Consider the following 18405-nt stretch of genomic DNA (forward strand, 5'->3'; position numbering starts at 1 on the left):
TTGTGTGCATAAATTGAATCTATGTGCTTTTGAAGTTTCATTTTGTGTAAATGTTGGTTCTAGCACAATTCACATGGATTCATACATGCCCTTTCTAGGAAGGGTAATATGCATGTGCATATTTTATCTCATGCTTCAATATGATAAATTGCAACTTGATATGAATGTTTGTGGTTTAGCTAGTTGCATTCTCATAATGGATCAATGTGTTTCAATCTAACTTATCCAAGTCATCAAAATGTTTTTGGTCGAGTCTTCCCTTCAAAAAATAAGTTTTAGAGTCCTCCTGGAATCTTCGGAAGTTCCGATCAGGATAACCGGAAGTTCCAGAGATCTTACAAAACGGAATTCCACCTCATCGGAAGTTCCGGTCAGCCTGAACGGAAGTTCCGAAGCCTCAAAATTCGGTTCTATACCTTTGTCGGAAGTTCCGGTGAAGGGGACCGGAACTTCCGAAGGGGCCTCCAAGTATATAAAGGGGGAGGCCGTGGGGAGGGTAAAAGTTTTTCACTTTTTACCTCTCTCCCATGGTTCTAACCCTAGTTCTTCACCCTTCACCAAAAACTAGGGCTAGATCCAAATTCTTTGGAGGCTTCCTTCACTCCACGTGGTGTGGAGGCGGATTTGAGGCCTTCAAGGGACGATTCTCATCAAGTTCTTCACAAGTTCATCGTCTCAAGGTATTTTCTTCGGTTTCTCTTTGGTTCTTCCTCAGATCTACATGCCTTGGGACAATGCCTTTGGATTCCGCTTGGTAGAACCATAGATCCGTGGTTATAGAGTACTTTCCTAGAGTTTATTCATAGTTTCCACGGTTGAATCATGCAAATCTTGGGTTTTGGGGTTCGGGTTTGAACTCCTTCGGAAGTTCCGAAGGGCTGACCGGAACTTTCGGTTATCGGAAGTTCCGACGGCTACTTCAAAAGTTTCGAAGAGGATTCAACCCCGAGCACCATCTCATGCTTTGCATTCCTAGAGTCCTCTAATCCTTATTTTCTTGTTCTTGTTTGTGTGAAAGGATCATGGCTCTAACAAAGAAGTTTTCCAGTAGGCAAAAGGGAAAGAGGGTTCGCACTCCCACCTCCTCCTTAGAGAATGCCACTAACAGTGATTGGTCTCCCAGCGACCATGAGCACGTCCCTCAAACAGAGAGGGTGAATCTTGGAGGAAGGTTGCCAGAAAGAAGAGCCACAGCCAAGGTGCCAGCAGGGTGCTTTGATCCAACCAGACAGGGTTTTCATACTGGGGACGTGGTTGGTCCCCTGTATATTCACATGCCAGTTGGCAACAGAGGCAGTGCACCAACTGGAACAAGAAGGTGGAAGATCTTGTGAGGGCCAAATCTCAGAGTGGGCCAGATGCGACAACGTCTGACTCAGATAGTCGCTTCCGGACCAAGTTTCAGCAGGACTTCTATGAAACATTGATCATGACAATGCAGCACAAGACTGTCCCCATGCAGTGGATAGACTGGGATGGTCTGCGCCGGCTGGATGTTCCCGTGGTCAATGAGATCATCAGCATCTGCAGGCGTATATACCTCTTAGAGATCATGGAACTTGAGCATGATTGGTGTGAGGAAATAATAGCTCAGTTCTATGCCACAGTGTACTTTGGAGGACCTGAGGGAAACATCATGTTTTGAATGACACAGGGAAGGTGGTACAATATCACCTACAATGACTTTGTGGTCCTTTTCGGCTTTGATAAGTACTCTGTCGACATCTACAACAAAGTGCACAGCGAAGATGTTCTTGCTGATGGGATGTTGTCCCGTATGTATATTCCTGGAGGCAGTCCAAACTTGGGGGCAGTAAAAGGACTCAAGCCTACCTTTGTCTATCTCAATAGGATGTTGAGTAAGACCCTTACTCCCAAGGATGGTGATGCTAGCCACATCAACTCCTGTATTCGCAACATTCTTCGCAGGATGAGGCTCCGAAATCTCTTTAATGTGCCTAGGTTCATTTGGGATGAAATATGCAATACCTCTATCTCTCATAGAAATGGTCTAGGCTACTCTCCTTACATTATGATTGAGATTGTCACCGAGACCACCTTTGTCAAGGAAGTCAAGCACACCAAACTTGGTCTTCGCCTGGATCAGCCAATCTATGAGTCTGGAGGAGAGGGGGAGCAAGAAGGCACCAGTCAGGCTGGTGGTTCTAGCCAGGCTGGCGGATCCTGACAGCGTGACATTCCTACTTCCCGGGGTCACGCCAAAGCTTCGAGTCAGCAAAAGTCCTCATCCTCAACCAAGTTCCTAAAGAAGATTTTCAACATCTGTTCCTCCAACCACAGCATTCTTATCAAAGAAAGGAATGCAAGAAAGAAGAACACTCAGAGGTTGAAGGAGATCTAGAAGCATCTCAACTTGCCACATTCTGATACGGATCTAAAGGCCAAGTGAGTGAGCCAGAGGAATGGCAGTGGGAGTCTGAAGAGGAGTTTGATCCTGAGACACATGCACCCCATAACTGAGTTCTCACCATGTTCCTTCACTTCTTCTCTTTTTGTTGTCTTGATGCCAAAGGGGGAGAAGTAGTCTATCTTCTATCCTCCTTAGTGTCGAGTTGGTTGAAACACTTGAACTATTTGCATTGCATAGCATTCATCGAATTATCTGCATCACATGTTTAATGTGCATTGTCCATGTAGTGGAACACTTGCTAGTTTCTATTTGTTTAAGACTATGTGATGTGATGTAATATTATTTGTGAGCTTGCTATTTCTATTGCTATATCTATTCTTGTTCACATTTGTGCTTAACTGTGAGATGCAAGGTGTAAGGGGGAGTTACTCCATGCGTATAATGTATATCTTAAGGGGAGCTCAATCTTTACTTTGTGTCAAAATTTCGTCAATTTTATTCAAATATCTCTTGTTAATCAAATGGTTGTCATCAATCACCAAAAAGAGGGAGATTGAAAGTGCATCTAGGCCCCTAATTTGTTTTGGTGATTAATGACAATCAAATGATGAGGACTAATGACGTGTGTGAGAATGTGAAGGTATAAATAGTCCTCATGGAAAAGTTGTTGTTGCGCCGCCCACGTGAAAAGAGAAGTAAAGTCGGTATATTCGTGTTGGCGTGTGTATTTCCTTTGAATTTGAGTCAACTAGGAATACCGTACTATAAAGAGGGGTATGCAAATAAAATCTAAGAGTGAATCCGGTGCTCGGAAATATTTTTGAAGTGGATCTTTTGCTATCTTTTTGAAGTTGTGCTGGAATTTACGGAAGTTCCGAAGGAGCCAGAATCGGTTCTGTAAGATTCACGGAAGTTCCGAAGGTCTTGACCGGAACTTCCGTTGACTTGACTTTTCATAGTTGACTTTGAATTTTCTAAGTGTTGCGGGCTGCTATTTTGAACTGACCGGAAGTTCCGAAGGAGACCTCCGGAAGTTCCGAAGAAGGAATCTTTTGACCCCAACGGACAGAAATTGAGAGGGGGTATCCCCCAACCCCTCAAACTAGGTTTGCTGCTTCACATGTTCATCTCTATGTCCTTGGCTTGTTTTTCTTGAGATTCACTTTGAACCTTGCTTTCTCACTTACTCCTCTCCACGGATCTAAGTGATTTGAATTTTGTGTGTGTGAGTTGGTTGTTTTGAGTTGGTTTGAGTGCTTGGTGTTGACTTTGTGAGAAATTTCGTGAGCACTAGATTCATCCCAAGATCTCCTTGCTAGCTTGTTACTCTTGGTGGTTGAGGACACCTAGACGGCTAGGCGTCGTTCCTTGAGCCACCGAAGCTCTTGTGGTACGCCGGGAAAAGGTTTATGAAGGTTGGATCTCACCTCCGAAAGGGAAGAGATACCTCGAGTGAGGGGGAGTGCATGAGTGCAACCCCGAGGAAAGGGTTGTGGAACCCGGCTCAAGTTTGTGCTCCTCAACGGAGAGTACAATACCCTCAAGGATTGGAACTTCGGTAAAAAGTCTTCGTCTACACTTGTGGTGAAATCTCTCTAACTTGTTATTTAAGCTTTGCTTTTGGTTGCCGCGCGTACTCTAGTTGCTATTTGTGCAAAGCTTGGAGGTGGTTTGCTTATTTGAGATTTGGTTGGCTAGATCTACTCCTTTCTCGTTCTAGATCTGGTGCTGTCGAAAGTTCCGAAGATCAACGGAACTTCCGAAGGCCGGAAGTTCCAAAGCCACTGACCGGAACTTACGAAAGTCTCAGCTTCCGCTTTTTAGGTTTAATTTTTTAAATCGCCTATTCATCCCCATATAGGCCTTGATATACTCTTTCAGGTATGTCGCCAGTATTTTTTTCCATCCCAAATCCCTTGCGGGCACACGAGGAGGGGGAAATGTATTCTCCGGAAGATTATAACTCCCTGTGACACACCGAATGTACTGAAATTTGAGCATGGTTTTTCCAAAAAAAAAAATGGAACTTCCATATAACGGTAGAAAGACTCGCATTGTTTCTGTTTGTTTAAAAACCTTGCAGCTTCCATTGCAGTCATATGTCCGCATTTGTTTTCACATGTTGGTTTAAGTTTTTGAAGCAGTACCTATTGTTTTCTTTCCAGGTTTTGTATTGGCCGGTGAGGGATTTAAAGGGAATAGCAAGGAGTGAATCATTACACATTTGCTATCGGAGTTGGAACAGATGATGTTCGAGGTCGCTTGCTGCTTCGTTGGGTGCTTGGTGAAGCTGATGATACCTTGTGATTTTGTGGGAGAGGGGCAGCAAATTCTTGCTGCGGTGAACAGATATCTGCTACCTTATTTGTTGAATGAGAGCCCAACAGATCCATGAAGCTAGTGTCCGTGTAGGACTCCATCGAGATGGTGCTTTGTGAAGTGCGTGAGCGGCTCCCAAACGTTCTTTGAGAATTATTGATATGGGGTTATTTATTTGGCTTTCAAGAATGATTTTTAAATTTACTGAATGTTGTGATTGTTCGTTGAACTTTTAGTTTTGTGGCTAATTTATAGGGTTGTTGGTTTGCTGTGTGATTTGCTTCAAGTTTGTTGGATGGCCCTGTGATATTGGTTTGTTGCATGATTTGCTGTGTGATTTACTATCCGGTTGACTTGTTTGTTGCGGCAGACGTCGATGCTAGCACATGCTTTCAAAATTTGTTGGTAACGAGTTTAGAGCCTGGTGAGGCATCAACACCGCACGGAACAGCAACCCCATTTGAGAAGCGCCCTATCCATCCGACGTGGCAAAAAAATCAGATTTTTTTTATAGAAGTGTTCCCCTAAGCACCTGCGTTAGGGGTGGCCTAAGAACAACAAGAGAACACCTCATTACACTCCCCCGGCAAGCCGCGCCTCCCCCAACCACTCAACCCACCAGGCACCAACGGTACTCGCCGCCGTTCCCACACCACACGGCGGACCTTTTCAAAATCTCCACGCCTTTGGCGCCTCCCCTTTAAATCGACTCGTACTTCCGCCTCTCGCTTCTCACAAGTTTCTTACAAGTCACAAGACAGACCAGCTGCCACGAATGCCACACCTCAATCTGGACTCCCTCTTCTGCGGCGGCGGCGGCGAGGTGGGATCGAGGGTGGTGTGCGAGACCATCGCGCTCCCCGGCTGCTCTGACGACGGAGGCCGAGGTGATGCCAACGCTCACGCCAACGATGCCGACGCACCGGCGGAGTCGCGCTGTGTACGGGTAGGCGATGGCGCCGCGTGGGCGGAGTTGGCCGGTGCGGTGCTGGAGAGGGGTCGCTCCACCAAGGGTAGATCTAATCCCAAGGCCGCGGCGGCGGCGTCTGCGAAGGGGAAGGGCGGGTCAAGGCCGTCGGCCGAGTCGAGGGGGCTGCCGATCGGCAAGGTGGTCGTCGTCATAGGCGGTCTACCGGCGGGAAAGATGGTTGCGCAGAAGCGGCGCTCGCCATGCCTTGGCCGCGGCTGGTGCCGGCCGGCGGCAGGGTCCTGCAGGATCTTCGCGAGCGAGGCCGTGGAGACGGATCCTGGGTCCCCGAAGGTGTCCTGCTTTGGGGCCGTACACTCGGAGAGGCGGGCGGCGACGGCGACGGCTCCAGCTCTTGCGCCGGCCGTGGAGGACGAGGAGAGGAGCAGCGGGTGCTGGGCGAGCGTGGCTGCCGCACTGCATCATCTATGCCATCCCAACAATCCGCCCGAGTGTGAATTGGAGGCCAGCGAGTCGAAGGCCATCGCACCGGCGCCACCGTCGGTCACCGCTCTTTCGCCGCCGCGACCGCTAGCGGTTAAACTGGGAGAAGTGAAGCGCCTTGCTTCGCGGCGGTGGCCTGAGACCATGGCAGGACCAGTCTCGGCATGAATCCGACATATCCACGCTAGCCGAGGCAAACAACCAGCAATTCTACTAGTACTTGGAACGGCATCTTCCCGTGCTAATGTCCATTTGTTAACTCTGAAAAAAAAAGTCTCTTTTAACTTCTTTCGCTTGTGCATGTGTGATAGTCCTAATCTTCTTTCTTGAGCATGCTGCTCCTCGTACCTTGTGTTGTCGATGTTCGATTCTAAATCAATCACTATAATGTACTACTAGTATTATCTTGAGATGGTCCATTCCAAATTTCCAATCAGACTAATAAAGCACTCATCTGAAAAACTAAAAAATCGTAAACTTTGTGGGCTCGCACGCGAGACTAAAAAGCCCAAACAATTGGTACTCGTATACCCAGAAGGAACTGGCCCAACACTTTGCATCCGTACGATCACAGCGGGGCACTCTGACACTGTGCTACACGGGCCGCGCCACTTTTTTTTCGATCTGCGGGCCTTCTGCAGTTTCGCGGCAACGGGCACCACCACCGCACCAAACCTTCCGCCGGATTCGACCGTTGGAACGCTACCAGCATCGCCGCGCAGCGCACGAGAAAATTAAAAAGAAAAGCCCAAATCTGCAGCGCCACGGCCACCGCCCTCTCTCTCGATGACCGTTGCACGCACAGTCACTCGCGTTCAAACACCACAAAACGCCCACTCCCCTGAGCCGGTCAAGCATAGACGTTGGCACTGGTCAAGAGAGAGCGAGAGGGTGGAGAAGGCATCGCCGTGAGAGAGGGAAGCGGGGGAGGGAGAGGTGGTTGGTTTCTTTGCTCGCCGTCGCTGTCGCCGTTCGCCGTGACGAATGGGGTGCATCTCCTCGAAGCTGCTCCCGCCCGGGCCGGGCGACGCGAGGGGGGGAAGGGGCGGGCGCGCCACCGTGCGTGGCCGCGTCGACCATGTGGTGTCGCTTACTTCCACTACCTACGGGGTGCTCGACCTCCACCCCAAGCACGCGGCGGCTGCGGCTGCTGCTGCGGCGGCTGCGGCGGCATGCCAGGAAAAGGGGCAGGAGACTCAGCCGCCGCAGGAAGACAAGCCGATAAGCAGGGAGTGGAAGCGCGCGCGGCCGCCGCCCCTCGTGGTCCCGAGCGCCAAGAAGCCGGCGCCCGCGGCGGCTAAGCTGGATTCCGGCTTGGAGGTTATCAACGCGTGGGAGATTATGGCCGGGCTGGAGGACGCTGAAGCCGCGGCCGAATCGCCGGCGAAGAAGCCGGCCAAGGCGCCGAGTCGTTGGTCGCCGGCCAGGGTCATCGCCATGGCCCTGCCGTCGCCCAAGAAGTCGGCAACTAAGCGGATGAACACGCCGGGAAAGGAGAACAGTCCACTGCAGCGCTGCTCCGGGAACAACAACAAGGCCGGAGATGTTGAGGTCGACAGAGTGCTCCGGCCGTACAATTCGATCGACAACTCAAAATTGCTCAGGGCGTCGAAGAGATTTTCCCCGGCGAGCGCCAGGATCGTCCGGAAGGCCGGGCCGCCCGAGACTGGCGGCGGAATGTCGTCGTCGCGGCGGAGCCTGAGCCCGCTGTTCGACCCGGAGCTCCTGGCGTCCATCGAGCGCGAGCTGTCGGAGGAAGGCGCCCACATCAAGCGGATGGTCGGGTCGGATAAGCCCAAGCACCCGAAGGCGGCGCCTCCGGCGATGGTGGCCGAGGGGAAATGCCCGCCCGGCGGCGCCGACGCGGTCGTCCTGTACACCACCACCCTCCGCGGCATCCGCAGGACATTCGAGGAGTGCAACGCGGTGCGCGCGGCGATCGAGGCCCACGACGTGAAGGTGATCGAGCGTGACGTGTCCATGGACTCGGGCTACCGCGAGGAGCTGCGGCTGCTGCTGGGCGGCCGGGAGGTGCGCGTGCCGGCCGTGTTCGTCCGTGGCCGGCACGTCGGCGGCGCGGCCGAGGTGACGAAGCTGGAGGAGGAAGGCAAGCTCAAGGCGCTGCTGCAGGGCCTCCCTCGTGCGCGTGTCTGGTGCGCTGGCTGCGCCGGCGTTCGGTTCGTCATGTGCCGGGACTGCAACGGCAGCCGCAAGGTGCGCGTGGACGGCGAGCGGAAGGAGACGGTCCAGTGCGGCGAGTGCAACGAGAACGGCCTCGTCCGCTGCCCCATATGCTCGTGAAGTGAAGGTATTGCGGCAATGAGATCTCGCGATCGCCATGAATTGTGGTTTGACGAAAGTAGTAGAGCAATTCGTGTCATGTTGGGTTGATTTGCCTGTCTACCCGGCTGGTGTTGGATTTTGGTTTGTGCTGCTCGTTGTGCTCGGCAGCGGCTAACAACTGTAATTCTGTACCGATTAATATTCTTTCCTATGTGATAAGTTAAATTGCTTTACATTCTTTGCATTTAGGAGCAGAGAATTTGATAATTGCTTTACTACTTCCATTGTTTGATTGTGCTCGAATAACAACTCACGTTATCAGATCAAAGTGTTTTAGGCTCCGTTCCACTCCAAGAGAAAGAAAGCATCGGTGACTGTGACTGACATGTGAACCCCACATTTTCCTGGCTCATGGGCGCATTCGCAAATCGCAATTGATACCTGAGGCAAACTTTTCGCACCTTAATCGGACGAAACGATATGCACAAGAAGCATTTGAACAAACATGAGATTATTGCTGCAAGCCAATGCATGTATTGATTACCAGCAAGATCATGCACATTATCGCAGGAAGGAGAGGAAGAATTTCCAGTGCTCTAAAGACAAAAAGAAAATCTGGTAATATCCTGATCAAGACTCAAGAGCGCTGTGTCGTCCTTCCCTTCCTAGTCCTACGTGTGGCCCCGCACCGGCGCCGCCACAGCGACCGGCCTCTGGGTGGATGAATAGCTTGAACCTGCCGTCCTCCTTGCACGGCTGCAGCAACTCCTGTGATGGCAGCCGCATCTCCCGCAGCACCAGCCGGCCGTCCTCCCGATGTGCCCGGAGGGTCAGCCACGGCCGCCCGCCCTTGCCGATCACCGATATCGGCGGCGGGAATGCCGCCCTCCCGGTCCTCGTCCTCCTCAGCAACATCACGCCGTGCTGGTTGTCGTCGTCGTGGTGGTCCGCGACGACGCCTTCCGTGAGGAGGACGTGCGACCTCTTGCACGGTGGGGCCAGGGCGTCGACCACGGCGACGTTGTCATCCATGGTGGCAGCGGCGGTGGCAACGTCGTCGGGATCGAAGCTCTCGGCAAGTGCCTCCGTGAGGAGGTCGAGGCCGCCGGAGGACGGGCGGAGGTGCGGCGGCGGCCTTGAATGGGTGGCGGGGCGCGGCCCGGGCCACGGCTCCACGGGGGTTTTGTAGCAGAACGGGACGTGCAGTGGTGGTGGTGGTGCCATGGGAAGGGAAAAGCACATGGACGGACAAGCGTTACTCGCGCGTGTGCTTTGCTCCGGCAGTTCATGTGGTGGATAGCTAGACGTACCCATGCCGGGTTGGCACAAGTTATATATATATATAAAAGACGTGTCTATGGATCGGCGCCCGATTTGACGCAAAAGATCAACCGTCCATCCCACCATTCAGAGTCCATTTGTCTATACCGATGTATGGATATTTGCACTTTGCTCCTATTAGAGCAGGCATGGGCATGTCTGCATGCAAAAGGTAATCTTAGCAAGTGCTTGACCACAAGGAAGGAGCATGACCGCATATAAAGAGGGAACGGCGTATATGCATGCATGTGTATTGCATTTATCGGCTTTAAGAAAACTATAAATCATGACTTTTAAAAAATATTAATCCAGTTTATGATCCAATTGTTATGGTAAGATTTCACATAACTATATTTTGGATCTCGTCTTATTTCTATTCTATCATATATGAAAAATGTTTAGAAAAATGTTCAGACATTACAACGAGCAAACACAATGGAATCATACTCTGAAACATTTTCGATGTACAATATGAAAAATTAGTTTTATTAATAACATGTATTATCCATCAAATCAAAGGCAAAAAAATCAAACATAATAAAAATCCATTCTAGCATTTGGATTTAACACCGATGAACTTCGAAAATATATTCAACAAAGCATCACAAAATAGTATTATTTCAGATCTGGTTCTGGCTCCTCTAGTGTAACATTCTAACCCAACACAAATAATTATCAAGTTATACTTATTGAAATATAACAAATTACTGCTAAAAACACCACCATGACATTTTCATATAACACAAGGGAACATTGAGTGAAACATCGAAAAAACGCAAAAATAGTACCATTTCAGATCTGACTCGTCCAGCTTTCTAGTGGCTATTAATTAACATCAAAGTACCTAGTAGAACATCTTAATCCAACACAAAAAATATACTTTGATTATATATTATATACTTACATGCATACATGCATGTAGAGAGAAGTGAGAAATCCAAACATAGAGAGCCAACAAGCAGCACAGTAATATACACATGCATGCATAGACACTGCTAAGCCCCAACTAATGGCATCAGCAAAAATCAATAGTTATTTTTGCATGCAGCCCCTTAAGTGACCCGTATGGAAAAGTCGATTTTTCCATGTAGGCCTCCTAAGAGAACCACATGTAAAAATGAGTTTATTTTTGCATGCGGCTCACTTAAGCACCCACATGGAAAAATTGATTTTTTCATACGAGCCACTTAAGGGGCCGTATGCAAAAATAAAATTTGAAAATATTGAAAAAATTGAAACTAGTGTATCTCACTCGTATGAACTTTAAATTAGATTATTCTTTTTTCTAAATGTTTCTAAAATCATTCTCTATCATGCTATTGTGTTCTTACTGCTATCATTTGGCCATTTTCTTGTGACTTTGTTTTATCAATTAAAATTTTGAATTTGTCTTATTCAAAAATTATGGAAATACATTTATTTTGCTTGTGACTTACTTTATTATTAAAAAGAACTTTAAGCATGACTTGTCATTTTTTATATTTGTACTAATTTTTTGAATAAGACAAATGGTCAAATATTATAAACAAAAAGGTTAAACATCTTACATTATAAAACAACATTATGAAACAGAGATAGTATATTGATACATAACAAAATACTTGCTAAAAAGCCACCGCAATATTTTGATTTAACACAAAGCAGCATTAAAAAAACATTAACTAAAATATCAAAAAATCATAAAAAATAGTGAGTTAATTGAAATGAATACAGTGGTTAAATAAGATCATAAAACGGATAGGTAGTCGAGAAAAAAAATTGTTTCAAGGTTGCTAACAATTTACATGCATACCTGCATGTAGAGAGGATGGAGAAATCCATTCATATAGCAATAAAGCAGTTGAGAAGCGTAGCACCACATACAGATAGAGTAAATTGATGCAACATGTAGAGCAACCAAGGTGGAGCGCATCTGATCTTTCGGATGGGATAGCGCGCTCGAAAGCCAGCATTATCGGCGTTATCGATATATATCTACCATGGCGGAAGGGTCTTTCTCGGTGGAGGTAATATTAGGAACAATTATATAACTATATAACTGATTCTATTTTAGAGTCTAATTATAAATTTAGTCCTATTTTTTCTACTTTACAAATTTAGTCCCGAATTTCAAAATCGAAACTTTCGTTTGACCCCTACTGTTAATTATGTAAATAAAAAAAGAAAAATAAAAGAAAAAACACGTAAAATAACAACAATACCCCTATCCACTCTCTAACCCTATCTGCTCCCCTCTCTCCCAGTTAGAATGGCGGCGGCGCTCCGACAGCAAGGGCGTGCAGCGAGCGAGCAGGCGCGCGGCGGGCGGGCCAGGCGAGGGAGCGGGGCGGCCGGCGAGCAGGCCAGCGCACGGCGGCGGACGGGGCGTGCGGCGGCCAGCGCTCGGCGCGCGGTGAGCAGCGCGAGGGAGCGGGGCGGGCGGTGAGTAGGCCAGCGCGTGGCGACGCAGCAGCTAGGGCGCGCAGCGGCAGGTTGGGCTTCGTCGGCTGCAGCCGGAACCCGGCTGTCGCGTTGGCGTCGACAGCGGGCAGCGGCGGAGTCAGCTTCCGCACCGTGCTCGACGACTCCTCACCGCCGTAGTACGACGCTGGCGCCGGCGCCGTCAGCATCGACAGCACCGGCGCCATCTCGGCCACCATCTTCACGTCGCCGCCGCCCCTCGCCGCCGCCTGATCGTTCTCGTTGATCTGCATGCATGGCCGACCAAGAATCAAAAACAAGCATGTGCTGCACATTATATACGCTTCAAGAATTAATCATAACATTTTAATTATCTTCTTGATAACTAGGTAATTAATTAAACTATCTCAATTTTGTTTACCACAAATTTTTAAAATTTTGTTCAAATTTTAATCGAATGTATTTTAAATCTTAGTCAAATTTATCAAACTTCAGTCAAATATCAATCAAAACCGACTCAAATCAATTAAATACAAGTTAAATATTGCAAATATTTCTTAAAGTATACACACGTATAAAAACAAGACCAAATATACAAATAATACTAACAAAACAGGGTTAAATGTGAAAGAGCAAAGACGCCCACGTTTTCCTCACTTAACACCGTTAACTTAGCTTAACGGAGCAGGGCCAAACGGAAGCTTCAATTTTAAAAACCAGGGCTAAATCTGCGAAGTGAAAAAACAGTGCTATATCCGTAATTGGACTCTAAAGTAGGACCAATTATGCAATTGCCCCTAAATATTATGGAACTTTTTTTTTGGCAGATGCGCATACGGATCAGGTGCCCATCCAACCGTCTGATTCGCAGTCCATCCATCTACACCCTTTGATCTTTGTCTACCTGATGCATTTTGCTCTAGTTGACCAGCAATTTGCATGACTGCATACAAAAATGAAATATTTGCTAGTGCTTGACCAGGCATGCACATGCATGACCACATGTAAAAAGGCACTCGTATATATACATGCATGTGTATGGCATTTCTCCCCACTAAGAAATTGTTAAATCATGATTTTTTTATAATATCTATCCTATTTATAATCTGATTGAATTGCTATATTTGTTGTAATTAACTTTGTAACAAGATCTCACATGACTATATTTTCAATCTTATCTGATTTGTGTTTCATCCCATAAGAAAAAAATGTTTCACTCTTCACCGAAAATGTTTCAGCTATTAGAATGATGAAATCCAATTGAATCACACTCCAAAACATTTTTGTTGTATAGTATGAAACATTGAGTTTTCTCTATTGAAACTTGTATTATCCATCAAATCAAAGACAAAAACCAAAGATAATAAAGCAGCCATTGTAAAATTTGGATTTAACACAAATGAAGATAAAAAATATTTAAACAAAACATCAGAAAATCATAACAAAGTACTATTTTAGATCAGGTTCTTGCTACTCTGTAGTGGCCATGGAACAACATCAAAATATCTAGATTTATACACAAATTAATTGAGTTTGTTCATGACCACTACAGAGGGGAGTAACCCTATTTGAAATAATACTCTTTGTGATTTTTCGATGTTCCGTTCAATATATTAATCCAAAATGTTACACCGGCTTTTTATTATGTTTGCTTTTTTTTTTTGTCTTTGATTTGATGGGCAATACATGTTTCAATATGTATAACTCAATGTCTCATATTATTCAACGAAATTGTTCCAGATTATGATTCAATTGTTTTTTTTCATCATTTTAACAGGTGAAACACTTTCCAAAGATGAATGAAACAATTTTTTTTTGTGATAAAACACAGTTAGGTGGGATCTAAAATATAGTCATTTGTGATCTTGTTGTAAAGAGTACTTAATTACAGCAAATACACTTCAATCGGATTATAAATCAGATAAATATCTAAAAATAAATCATGATTTATAGTTTTCCAAAAGCTGAGAAATGACATAAGCACTAGCAAAGATTATCTTTTTTTTTTACATGCAGCCATGCACATGCCACGTCAAAACTAAAAACGGTCCTGAATTCGTGGCTATGGAAAACGGAACGAAACTCCCGTCTCCCACGCTCGCGCGGATCGACGACGCAACCGCCATGCCAAGATGCGAAGAGAAACCCCTCGTAACTAATCCGGTGATCCCCATCTATAAAAGCCCACCTAGCACCTCACCGTGATTGATCATCCGATCGCTTCTCGCTAAGCAAGGTAACTAGTGTATACGACCACCGTGGATATGGCGGCGTTGCTGGTGCTGGTGGCTCTGCTGCAAATGACGGCACCGGCGATGGTGCGAGCGTCGCACGTCGTCTATCCGGAGCTCCAATCGCTGGAGGCGAAGCATGTCGACGGGACGCTGCGCACCGGGTACCACTTCCAACCACCCAAACACTGGATCAACGGTGCGTTCTCCAATTGAGGCATACATTGCGATCGATTTGTGTTGTTCTTTGATCAATCAATAATACTAACTTCGTGTGTTTCTTCTTTGCCTCGGTACACGATGACCAGATCCGAACGGTGCGTACGTAAACCAGCCACATAGAAAATCTGTTTGCATGGCACGACTTTTAGTTACACTTATTTGCATTTGGATGACACGTATGTACCGTGCAGGTCCGATGTACTACAAGGGCCTATATCACTTGTTCTACCAGTACAACCCCAAGGGCTCGGTGTGGGGCAACATCGTGTGGGCACACTCGGTCTCGACGGACCTGATCGATTGGACGGCGCTGGAACCGGGGATCTACCCGTCCAAGACGTTCGACGCCAAGGGCTGCTGGTCGGGCTCCGCCACCCTGCTGCCCAGCGGCGTGCCGGCCATCATGTACACCGGCATTGACCCCGACGAGCGGCAGGTGCAGAACGTCGCCTACCCGGTGAACCTCTCCGACCCGTACCTCCGCGAGTGGTACAAGCCCGACTACAACCCCATCATCAACCCCGACAGCGGCATCAACGCCAGCGCCTTCCGCGACCCGACCACCGCCTGGTACGGCCCCGACGGCCACTGGCGCCTCCTCGTCGGCAGCAAGGTCAACATGAAGGGGCTCGCCGTGCTGTACCGGAGCCGCGACTTCAAGAAGTGGGTCAAGGCGCACCACCCGCTGCACTCGGCGCACACCGGGATGTGGGAGTGCCCGGACTTCTTCCCCGTCGCCGTGGCCGGGGGCAGCCGCCACCACCGCCGCGGCGTCGACACCGCCGAGCTGCACGACCGCGCCGTGGCGGAGGAGGTCAAGTACGTGCTCAAGGTGAGCCTCGACCTGACGCGGTACGAGTACTACACCGTCGGCCAGTACGACCACGCCACCGACCGCTACGTCCCCGACGCCAAATTCCCCGACAACGACTACGGCCTCCGCTACGACTACGGCGACTTCTACGCCTCCAAGTCGTTCTACGACCCAGCCAAGCGTCGCCGGATCGTCTGGGGCTGGGCCAACGAGTCCGACACTGTCCCCGACGACCGCCACAAGGGCTGGGCCGGCATTCAGGTCAGTGGCCACGAGCCTCCTTGGTGCACGCACGCATTGCATTCCTTCCTTTCCAACACTGACCATGGCGCTCTCTCAGGCCATACCGAGGAAGCTCTGGCTGTCGCCGGACGGGAAGCAGCTGGTCCAGTGGCCGGTGGAGGAGGTCGAGGCGCTGCGAGGCAAGCACGTCAACGTTAGCGACAAGATCATCAAGAGCGGCAGCTCCATGGAGGTCAGCGGCTTCAAGTCCGTGCAGGTCAGTACACCACATTGCACAGAACCCTAAGTACCGGACGTACGTACACTGGACATGAGTTCGTTGACGAAAATAACATGGACCATCCACATAACCACAGTCGGATGTGGATATGGCGTTCGCGATCAAGGACCTGAGCAAGGCGGAGACGTTCGACCCGGCGTGGCGGGCAGACGCGCAGGCGCTGTGCAAGAAACTCGGCTCGGACGTCAAGGGAGGCGTGGGTCCCTTCGGGCTGTGGGTGCTGACCTCCGGCGACCTCAAGGAGAGGACGGCCGTCTTCTTCAGGGTGTTCAAGGCCAACGAGTCCTCGCATGTCGTCCTCATGTGCAACGATCCTACCAGGTGCGTGACGTGTCCAGCTGATTAATCTGTTGGCGTCAGTACGTCACTCGACATAACTAATGCCTCGTTCGCCAATGATCACGTAACCACTAATAAACTTGCAGGTCGTCGTACGAGTCGAAGATATACAGACCGACCTTCGCTGGCTTCGTCGACGTCGACATCACCAAGACCAAGAAAATCGCCCTCCGGACATTGGTTCGTATGACTTTGTTTTTTCGTCTTCAGGTACCAACGAATGTTTCATCCTGTGAGACCTTGCGTTTGCTGAATAATTTATCAACGCAGATCGATCACTCCGTGGTGGAGAGCTTTGGGGCGCGCGGCAAGACGTGCATCCTGACGAGGGTGTACCCGAGGAAGGCCATCGGTGATGAGGCGCACCTCTTCGTCTTCAACAACGGCGAGACGGACGTCAAGATCGCCAATCTGGACGCCTGGGAGATGAAGACCCCCAAGATGAACGCGCAGCAGTAGCAGCAGTAGAGAGTAGCGCCTAGCCAGACGATTAGCCAGCTACCTTCTTTAGGCGGAGAATTTTGGATTAATTTAGGTGTGGTGTTTTATGCATTGTTAGGTAATGAAATGATCGTGTGTATCATACCATTTCAGAATTCAGATCTGGTGTCCAGTGCAACAAATTGTGCACTCAATGTGTGAAGAAAGTATGAGTCAGGAGTGAATAAAAAGATCAATGGATATTAGTTGTCCCATTCCTGCTTAATAGAATGGAACATGACATATGGTTTGTGCTAATTATTTCTGCATATAAACGAATTAATTAGTAAACTATTGGTTTTCTATAAAAATATCTTCATTTAGGAACTCAGGAAGGGTTCAAACCATTCCATTCCGAATAGACAAACGTTGTCAAATCATCCCTATATGATGAATAAAACCTGTTTTGGGCATGGCATCCTGTATATCTCTTTGGGCCAGATATCTACTTCTCTGTAGATGTAATTGCCAATGGCCCAGTGGCTATAAAACGCTGTAGAAATTTTGATGCTCTTAATTTGCTGCTATAGTTAGTCCATAATTTCTTTAGGCTGACATATAGGCCTATATTTTGTTATGTGACGGACATCTCACAACTGCGACGGGACAACATGTTTCACTATATTTTATTTTTTTTTATGTGACTGATATACAGGCCTATAACATTTTTATTTATTTTTCAGACTTGGATATCATTTCCCACAAAAGACCGGCAGTGATATCGTTTGGTTTTTTATTTGAAAAGGCAAACGCTATATTCAGAAAAAAAATATGAATAAAAATATTTATATGTATTTTTAGTAATCTAAAAGTAATTGTTCAAAATAAAATATGATAATTAGAAAACCTAAAATCAACTCATAAATTTAAAGTCAAAAATTAAACTTTAGCTTATAACCATAAGTACAAGCAAAAAAAATTAGACCATCTTCTATACTGCACAGGGAATCGATTCGCACCTATATTAATAATTAAGTGATGTACTATTCCTTACTTTGTGGTTAGGGATAACTAATCTAAGCCTTTTGAGAGAGTGAAAGTGGACATTTTATCGGTGGCGAATGGAACATGTGGTGTACTTGCATCTAGGGCTAAAAACGGAGCGAATACGGACGGATAATACATGTACCGTATTTGTTTCCATATTTTTAGGCGGATACGGAAACGGATACGAATATCTCGGATACGGAAACAAATATAAATTATCTCGAATACGAATAAGGATCGGATATAGTCGAACACGAATACGAAAACAAATATTTCTTGGAACATACAAACCAGTCAAAGCGTTCGTAAAGACAAATAGCACCACATATATATAGCTAACTTAATCGAGATAGTGGTCATTTTAGACCTCATCATAGATTAAACACGGTAAATTTAGTTTCATGGGTAACAGATAAGTGACATAAGTCCACCCCATAGCATATGATGAGTTCAACAAATACTGATAGTCTAATAGCACAAAAGTAATTTGTAGTAAATTGGTTGATGCCTTGATGGGCCAGACCTGGAATCAAGTGGGCTGAACTGATTTTAGGTGTTCGTGGATATCCGCTCATGACAATCTGCGGATATCCGTCGGAATATCCGTATCCGTCGGAAACTGTCATACCGTATTCGTATTTGTATCCGAAGAAAATTATCTGTATTCAAATTATCCGAGAAATATCCGCTCCGAGCTACCTCCGT

At 47.4% G+C, this 18405-nt stretch overlaps 4 protein-coding genes across 4 annotated transcripts; 3 read left to right on the top strand and 1 right to left on the bottom strand.

Moving 5' to 3' along the window:
• Window positions 1-5465: 5465 nt before the first annotated feature.
• On the top strand, window positions 5466-6516 carry LOC102702274. The gene has a single exon (XM_040523718.1). It carries the CDS (start codon window positions 5466-5468, stop codon window positions 6267-6269), a length of 804 nt encoding a protein of 267 aa, XP_040379652.1. The 3' UTR covers window positions 6270-6516.
• A 397-nt stretch (window positions 6517-6913) lies between these two features.
• On the top strand, window positions 6914-8622 carry LOC102706840. The gene has a single exon (XM_015835959.2). The coding sequence runs from the start codon at window positions 7086-7088 to the stop codon at window positions 8400-8402; it is 1317 nt and encodes a 438-aa protein (XP_015691445.2). The 5' UTR covers window positions 6914-7085; the 3' UTR covers window positions 8403-8622.
• A 268-nt stretch (window positions 8623-8890) lies between these two features.
• On the bottom strand, window positions 8891-9623 carry LOC121054222. Its single transcript, XM_040523313.1, has one exon. It carries the CDS (start codon window positions 9606-9608, stop codon window positions 9015-9017), a length of 594 nt encoding a protein of 197 aa, XP_040379247.1. The 5' UTR covers window positions 9609-9623; the 3' UTR covers window positions 8891-9014.
• A 4701-nt stretch (window positions 9624-14324) lies between these two features.
• LOC102707396 (beta-fructofuranosidase, insoluble isoenzyme 3) lies at window positions 14325-16956 on the top strand. The gene is made up of 7 exons (XM_040523317.1): window positions 14325-14534; window positions 14644-14652; window positions 14749-15632; window positions 15712-15870; window positions 15971-16215; window positions 16320-16413; window positions 16504-16956. The coding sequence occupies exons 1-7, from the start codon at window positions 14369-14371 to the stop codon at window positions 16690-16692; spliced, it is 1746 nt and encodes a 581-aa protein (XP_040379251.1). The 5' UTR covers window positions 14325-14368; the 3' UTR covers window positions 16693-16956.
• Window positions 16957-18405: the final 1449 nt, after the last annotated feature.

Source organism: Oryza brachyantha, chromosome 4, assembly GCF_000231095.2.
Source record: "Oryza brachyantha chromosome 4, ObraRS2, whole genome shotgun sequence".
In the NCBI taxonomy this organism is placed as follows: domain Eukaryota; kingdom Viridiplantae; phylum Streptophyta; class Magnoliopsida; order Poales; family Poaceae; genus Oryza; species Oryza brachyantha.

Bases quoted from the DNA above. Each gene is read 5' to 3' on its own strand.
- LOC102702274 (XM_040523718.1), top strand. From the start codon at position 5,466: ATGCCACACCTCAATCTGGACTCCCTCTTCTGCGGCGGCGGCGGCGAG.
- LOC102706840 (XM_015835959.2), top strand. From the start codon at position 7,086: ATGGGGTGCATCTCCTCGAAGCTGCTCCCGCCCGGGCCGGGCGACGCG.
- LOC121054222 (XM_040523313.1), bottom strand. From the start codon at position 9,608: ATGGCACCACCACCACCACTGCACGTCCCGTTCTGCTACAAAACCCCC.
- LOC102707396 (XM_040523317.1), top strand. From the start codon at position 14,369: ATGGCGGCGTTGCTGGTGCTGGTGGCTCTGCTGCAAATGACGGCACCG. The intron at 15,633-15,711 runs GTCAGTGGCCAC...GCGCTCTCTCAG, and splicing joins AGGGCTGGGCCGGCATTCAG to GCCATACCGAGGAAGCTCTG. The intron at 16,414-16,503 runs GTTCGTATGACT...TTATCAACGCAG, and splicing joins AAATCGCCCTCCGGACATTG to ATCGATCACTCCGTGGTGGA.